Source organism: Oncorhynchus nerka, unplaced genomic scaffold, assembly GCF_034236695.1.
Source record: "Oncorhynchus nerka isolate Pitt River unplaced genomic scaffold, Oner_Uvic_2.0 unplaced_scaffold_4565, whole genome shotgun sequence".
Classification (NCBI taxonomy): domain Eukaryota; kingdom Metazoa; phylum Chordata; class Actinopteri; order Salmoniformes; family Salmonidae; genus Oncorhynchus; species Oncorhynchus nerka.
The window spans coordinates 1,687-9,902 of record NW_027036736.1 but is presented as its reverse complement, the minus strand read 5'-3'; the positions used below and the strand labels follow the sequence as shown (position 1 = coordinate 9,902).

The window sequence follows — 8,216 nt, the reverse complement described above, 5'->3', positions numbered from 1 at the left end:
AGACAGTAGTTTTGGAATTGTTAGTTAGATGACTTGTTGGTTATTACTGCATTGTCGGAACTGAAGCACAAGCATTTCGCTACACTCGCATTAACATCTGCTAACCATGTGTATGTGACAATAAAATTTGATTTGATTTGATTTTGACATGTGTAACTTTTTTAGCCTATATGGTTGTTAGAAATCCATCTAAAACACCTTAAAACAACACATATCCACTAATCAGGGGCATCATGCACCACACAAATCTGTAGGGGCACAAAGTATGTGTAGTTCTGCGTTAACACAACCCCTAAGTTTAACTTGGGTATACTGTTGTAAGTGGCTGAATTAATAGGTGATGGGGCATCATGTTGCGTTAGCTTCCTGCCGTGTTTGAGAAGTCAAAGCCCTTTGATCAGTACAGCTGCTATCTTAATTTCCTTGAATTTTTCCTCCTCTCCGTTCTCAGCCTGTCCTCCCCACCTCTTCTCCGTGCAGGCAGGCAGGCCACAACTGCCCTAGCGACTCCACAAAGACACAGTGTGTAGAGGTGCTGCTGGAGAGGCAGTCAAACTGTTCATTTGCACAATGTCTCTCGTTCACATTTGTTTGTAAATTTCCAAATTCACCTAAAATAATATTCGGTAGCTCCTACTTATGTATAACTTTATGAGCTGGTTAGCCTGTCTTTGCAATTAGTTTATTTTCGTTTGCGCTTATTAGCATATTTAGTTAGCAGCCTCCATGGAAAATTCGCTGTTAATATTTCAGCTAATTTTGTTAGCATTCCGGTAATAAACGCCGTAGTGTTTTTTTTTGGCGCCGCCTTGTGTACTAAGCCGGTAATATCAAAAATCCCGGGGTTAGAAAAGGCTGGTAGTATGATATGAACATTTGTATCCCGCCCAAACCTAGTGAACACTAGGAGTCTTACTTGAGGAGTTCGTAGTTCTTCTCGTTGAGGCGGACTGCATTCTCACGCCAGAACTTCTCTGACTTGTGGACCGGACTCCACTCCAGGCGACCGGACTTCAGCTCCGAACTGTACTCATCAAACGAACTGAGAGGGAGACACAGGAGACCGAGAGAGAGAGAGAAGAAGAAGGAGACCGAGAGAGAGAGAAAAAAAGAGGGAGACCGAGAGAGATAGAGAAGAAGAAGGAGAGTAAAATTATCAGAGTGAGGTATTCTCTCATTTGTGTCTGGAAGTAGCTAGCAAACTAGCCAACGTCAGTCAGTTAGCTTGGGTGCTTGACTGCCGTTGTGAGGTCAGAACGCTCAAATCAACCCTATTTTCTCCAAATGTACGAACACCCAGAGCACTCCGGCACTCCAGATTGAATGTACGAACACCCAGAGCACTCCGGCACTCCAGAGTGAATGTACGAACACACCCTTAATATAGAGCGATGTTGACCTTATCAGTCTTTCTGGGTGTTAACTGGGTTAGAAGTCACAAACCTGAGGTCCTGAACGCTCTCCCCTAGACTCTCCAGCAGGAACTTGAGGTCTTCAGTGATGTCCTCATCGTCATACTTCTGCTGGTCCAGATTCTCCAGCTGCTTCAGAACCTTACACTGGATCATGGCCAGGGCATACTCCTGACGGGTCTCCCTATCCGCTGACTTCTCCAACAGGTTCTAGAATAATAATATTAACATGCATCATGGCCAGGGCATACTCCTGACCAAGCTACAACAGGGTGCTGATACTGGAGCCACCAACAGACAACAGGGTGTTGATACTGGAGCCCCCAACAGGGTGCTGATACTGGAGCCCCCAACAGGGTGCTGATACTGGAGCCACCAACAGGGTGCTGATACTGGAGCCACCAACAGACAACAGGGTGTTGATACTGGAGCCCCCAACAGGGTGCTGATACTGGAGCCCCCAACAGGGTGCTGATACTGGAGCCCCCAACAGGGTGCTGATACTGGAGCCACCAACAGGGTGCTGATACTGGAGCCACCAACAGGGTGCTGATACTGGAGCCACCAACAGGGTGCTGATACTGGAGCCACCAACAGACAACAGGGTGTTGATACTGGAGCCCCCAACAGGGTGCTGATACTGGAGCCCCCAACAGGGTGCTGATACTGGAGCCACCAACAGGGTGCTGATACTGGAGCCACCAACAGGGTGCTGATACTGGAGCCACCAACAGGGTGCTGATACTGGAGCCACCAACAGGGTGCTGATACTGGAGCCACCAACAGGGTGCTGATACTGGAGCCACCAACAGGGTGTTGATACTGGAGCCACCAACAGGGTGCTGATACTGGAGCCACCAACAGACAACAGGGTGCTGATACTGGAGCCCCCAACAGGGTGCTGATACTGGAGCCACCAACAGGGTGCTGATACTGGAGCCACCAACAGGGTGCTGATACTGGAGCCACCAACAGGGTGCTGATACTGGAGCCACCAACAGGGTGCTGATACTGGAGCCACCAACAGGGTGCTGATACTGGAGCCACCAACAGGGTGCTGATACTGGAGCCCCCAACAGGGTGCTGATACTGGAGCCACCAACAGGGTGCTGATACTGGAGCCACCAACAGGGTGCTGATACTGGAGCCACCAACAGGGTGTTGATACTGGAGCCACCAACAGACAACAGGGTGCTGATACTGGAACCACTATTCTTAGGGAAAACAGGATTTTGAATGGGACTGAATTGTATGGTAAACTGTACAAGACTTGTTTGTTTTGGGGCCATGGACAGTGAATGGTGAATTCATTATCTGACAGAGTCTTGCAGGATGTCAGACAGGGATAAGTAGACAACTAGCTACTGGAACCAACTACAGTGGGGCAAAAAGTATTTTGTCAGCCACCAATTGTGCAAGTTCTCCCACTTAAAAAGATGAGAGGCCTGTAATTTTCATCATAGGTAACCTTCAACTATGACAGACAAAATGAGAAAAAAAATCCAGAAAATCATATTGTAGGATTTTAATGAATTTATTTGCAAATTATGGTGGAAAATAAGAATTATAGTTGAAGTATACCTATGAGGAAAATTACAGGCCTCAACTTTTTAAGTGGGAGAACTTGCACAATTGGTGGCTGACTAAATACTTTTTGCCCCACTGTTCCTCCCTACCTACCGTAACTAACTAGCAGTACGTACCCTGAAGGCAGCCAGGATGATGCGCGTGACCTTCTCCTTGACAGACTCCTGCAGGATGTCAGACAGGGCCGGCACCACGTTGTAACGTCGTAGCTGCTCACAGAGCTGAGAGTTGAAGGCCAGCAGCCACACACAAAACCCCATCTGGTACTGCAGCTGGAAACCACACTTGTTACTGATCACAGCCGTGATGCTAGAGGGAGGAGAGAGAACAGGGTCAGGTGGTACAGGAAACCACATTTGTTACTGAGCACAGCCGTGATGCTAGAGGGAGGAGAGAGAACAGGGTCAGGGGTCAGGTGGTACAGGAAACCACACTTGTTACTGAGCACAGCCGTGATGCTAGAGGGAGGAGAGAGAACAGGGTCAGGGGTCAGGTGGTACAGGGGTTAGAAACACACAGAACCCAATCTGGTAGAGGAAACCTCATGGTTTATGACTTTATAGCTTGAGTTACAGATAACAGCAGTGGTTTGGCTAACTTAATCTTCTAGTGTAGTCAAACAGGTTAAAGCACTGGACCTCTCCAACAGCAGTGGTTTGGCTAACTTAATCTTCTAGTGTAGTCAAACAGGTTAAAGCACTGGACCTCTCCAACAGCAGTGGTTTGGCTAACTTAATCTTCTAGTGTAGTCAAACAGGTTAAAGCACTGGACCTCTCCAACCACACTAATGATGTGAGCCTAACAGATAGAAGGTAGTGGTAACAGCATTGTTACAATCACTGCATACTGCTAACAGAGAAAAACATTCGTTAATACCCAGAGACAAGTAGTAACAACAGAATTAGATGTAGGAATGGTGTTAAGATGTAGTAATAGTACCCAGAGACTAGTAGTAATGGTATTAGATGTAGTAATGGTATTAGATAGCACCTAGAGACTAGTAGTAATGGTATTAGATGTAGTAATAGCACCCAGAGACTAGTAGTAATAGTATTAGATGTAGTAATAGTACCCAGAGACTAGTAGTAATGGTATTAGATGTAGTAATAATAGCACAAAGTAGTATAATGGTATTAGATGTAGTAATAGTACCCAGAGACTAGTAGTACTGGTATTAGATGTAGTAATGGTATTAGATGTAGTAATAGTATTAGATGTAGTAATAGTACCCAGAGACTAGTAGTAATGGTATTAGATGTAGTAATAGTATTAAATGTAGTAATGGTATTAGATGTAGTAATGGTATTAGATGTAGTAATAGTACCCAGAGACTAGTAGTAATGGTATTAGATGTATTAATAGCACCCAGAGACTAGTAGTAATGGTATTAGATGTAGTAATAGTACCCAGAGACTAGTAGCAATAGATGTATTGGACCAGGATGTAGTAATGGTATTAGATGTAGTAACAGTACCTCAGAGACTCAGTAATGGTATTAGATGTAGTAATAGTACCCAGAGACTAGTAGTAATGGTATTAGATGCAGATGTAGTAATAGCACCCAGACTAGTAGTAATAGTATTAGATAGAGACTAGTAGTAATGGTAATGGTATTAGAGACTAGTAAATGGTATTAGATGTAGTAATGGTATTAGATGTAGTAATAGTATTAGATGTAGTAATGGTAGATGTAGTAATAGCATTAAAGACTAATGGCATTAGGATGCAGTAATAGTATTAGATGTAGTAATAGTACCCAGAGACTAGTAGTAATGGCATTAGATGTAGTAATAGTATCCAGATGTAGTAGTAATGTGATGTATTAGATGTAGTAACGGTATTAGATGTACCAAGAGACTAGTAGTAATGGTATTAGATGTAGTAATAGTATCCAGAGACTAGTAGTAATGGTATTAGATGTAGTAATTAGATAGTATTAGATGTAGTAATAGTATTAGTTTAGTAATGGCTAGATGTAGTAATAGTATCCAGAGACTAGTAGTAATGGTATTAGATGTAGTAATAGTATTAGATAGTAGTAAATAGTACCCAGAGACTAGTAGTGTAATGGTGGTATTAGATGTAGTAATGGCGATGTAGTAATAGTATTAGATGTAGTAATAGTGACCAGCAAATGTAAGATGTAGTAATAGTACCCAGAGACTAGTAGTAATGGTATTAGATGTAGTAATAGTACCCAGAGACTAGTAGTAATGGTATTAGATGTAGTAATAGTACAAAGAGACTAGTAGTAATGGTATTAGATGTAGTAATAGCACAGTAGTAGTAATGATAGTAATGGTATTAGATGTAGTAATGGTATTAGATGTAGTAATAGTACCCAGAGACTAGTAGTAATGGTATTAGATGTAGTAATAGTATTAATGTAGTAATGGTATTAGATGTAGTAATAGTAGATGTAGTAATGGTATTGATGTAGTAATAGTACCTAGAGACTAGTAGTAATGGTATTAGATGTAGTAAACTAGGTATTAGATGTAGTAAATGGCATTACCCAGAGACTAGTAGTAATGGTATTAGATGTAGTAATAGTATTAGATAGTAGTAATGGTATTAGATGTAGTAATAGTACCCAGAGACTAGTAGTAATGGTATTAGATGTAGTAATAGTATCCAGAGACTATTAATAGTATTAGATGTAGGTATTAGATGTAGTAATAGTACCCAGAGACTAGTAGTAATGGTATTAGATGTAGTAATAGTACCCAGAACTAGTAGTAATGGTATTAGATGTAGTAATGGTATTAGATGTAGTAATAGTACCCAGAGACTTAGATGTAGTAATATTAGATGTAGTAATAGCACCCAGAGACTAGTAGTAATGGTATTAGATGTAGTAATAGTACCCAGAGACTAGTAGTAATAGTATTAGATGTAGTAATAGACCCAGAGACTAGTAGTAATGGTATTAGATGTAGTAATAGTACCAAGACTAGTAGTAATGGTATTAGATGTAGTAATAGCAATAGTAATGGTATTAGATGTAGTAATGGTATTAGATGTAGTAATGGTATTATACCCAGAGACTGTAGTAATGGTATTAGATGTAGTAATAGTATTAAATTTAGTAATGGTATTAGATGTAGTAATAGTACCCAGAGACTAGTAGTAATGGTATTAGATGTAGTAATAGTATCCAGGATTTAGTAATGTAGTAATAGTATTAGATGTAGTAATAGTACCCAGACACTGGTAGTAATGGTATTAGATGTAGTAATAGTATTAGATGTAGTAATGATATTAGATGTAGTAATGTATTAGATTTAGTAATGGTAGATGTAGTAATAGTATCCAGAGACTAGTAGTAATAGTATTAGATTTAGTAATAGCATTAGATGTAGATGTATTAATAGTATTAGACCAGTAGTAATGGTATTAGATGTAGCAATAGTAATAGATGGTAAATGGCATTAGATGTAGTAATAGTACCCAGAGACTAGTAGTAATGGTATTAGATGGCATTATTAGATGTAGTAATAGTATCCAGAGACTAGTAGTAATGGTAGATGTAGTAATAGTACCCAGTAACTATTAATGGTATTATATGTAGTAATAGTACCCAGAGACTAGTAGCAATGGTATTAGATGTAGTAATAGTACCCAGAGACTAGTAGCAATGGCATTAGATGTAGCAACAGCATTAGATGCAGTAATAGTACCCAGAGACTAGTAGTAATATGGTATTAGATGTAGTAATAGTACCCAGAGACTATTACTGGTATTAGATGTACCCAGAGACTGTAGTAATAGTAGATGTAAAGACGGTAACAGCAGAGACTAGTAGTACTGGTATTAGATGTAGTAATGGTATTAGATGCAGTAATAGTACCCAGAGACTAGTAGTAATAGTATTAGATATAATAGGCACCCTGCGACTAGTAGTAATAGTATTAGATGTAGTAAGATACCCAGAGACTAGTAGTAATGGCATTAGATGCAGTAATAGCATCCAGAGACCAGCAGTAAATAGTATTAGATTTAGTAATAGTACCCAGATTAGTAGTAATGGTATTAGATGTAGTAATAGTATCCAGAGACTAGTAGTAATAGTATTAGATGGAAAAATAGTACCAAGAGACTAGTAGTAATGGTATTAGGATGTAGTAATAGTACCCAGAGACTATAGTAATGGCATTAGATTTAGTAATAGCATTAGATGTGTAGCAACAGTACTCCAGACTAGTAGTAATGGTATTAGATGTAGTAATAGTACCCAGAGACTAGTAGTAATAGTATTAGATGTAGTAATGGTATTAGATGTAGTAATGGTATTAGATGTAGTAATAGCACCCAGAGACTAGTAGTAATGGTATTAGATGTAGTAATAGTACCCAGAGACTAGTAGCAATGGTAATAGATGTGGTAATAGTACCCAGAGACTAGTAGTAATAGTATTAGATGTAGTAATAGTACCCAGAGACTAGTAGTAATGGTATTAGATGTAGTAATAGCACAAAGAGACTAGTAGTAATGGTATTAGATGTAGTAATAGCACCCAGAGACTAGTAGTAATGGTATTAGATGTAGTAATGGTATTAGATGTATTAATAGTATTAGATGTAGTAATAGTACCCAGAGACTAGTAGTAATGGTATTAGATGTAGTAATAGTATTAAATGTAGTAATGGTATTAGATGTAGTAATAGTACCCAGAGACTAGTAGTAATGGTATTAGATGTAGTAATAGCACCCAGAGACTAGTAGTAATGGTATTAGATGTAGTAATGGTATTAGATGTAGTAATAGTATCCAGATACTGGTAGTAATGGTATTAGATGTAGTAATAGTATTAGATGTAGTAATGATATTAGATGTAGTAATAGTATTAGATTTAGTAATGGTATTAGATGTAGTAATAGTACCCAGAGACTAGTAGTAATAGTATTAGATTTAGTAATGGTATTAGATGTAGTAATAGTATTAGATGTAGTAATAGTACCCAGACACTGGTAGTAATGGTATTAGATGTAGTAATAGTACCCAGAGACTAGTAGTAATGGTATTAGATGTAGTAACAGTATTAGATGTAGTAATAGTATCCAGAGACTAGTAGTAATGGTATTAGATGTAGTAATAGTATTAGATTTAGTAATGGTATTATATGTAGTAATAGTATCCAAAGACTAGTAGTAATGGTATTAGATGTAGTAATAGTACCCAGAGACTAGTAGTAATGGTATTAGATGTAGTAATAG

The 8,216-nt window shown here is 39.2% G+C and overlaps 1 protein-coding gene across 1 annotated transcript; it reads right to left on the bottom strand.

The window, feature by feature from the left end:
• Positions 1 to 893: 893 nt before the first annotated feature.
• On the bottom strand, positions 894 to 3,796 carry LOC115127739 (V-type proton ATPase subunit H-like). The gene is made up of 3 exons (XM_065014205.1): positions 3,116 to 3,796; positions 1,444 to 1,622; positions 894 to 1,042 (listed from the first exon to the last, which is right to left on the bottom strand). The coding sequence occupies exons 1-3, from the start codon at positions 3,353 to 3,355 to the stop codon at positions 913 to 915; spliced, it is 549 nt and encodes a 182-aa protein (XP_064870277.1). The 5' UTR covers positions 3,356 to 3,796; the 3' UTR covers positions 894 to 912.
• Between the last annotated feature and the right edge of the window lie 4,420 nt (positions 3,797 to 8,216).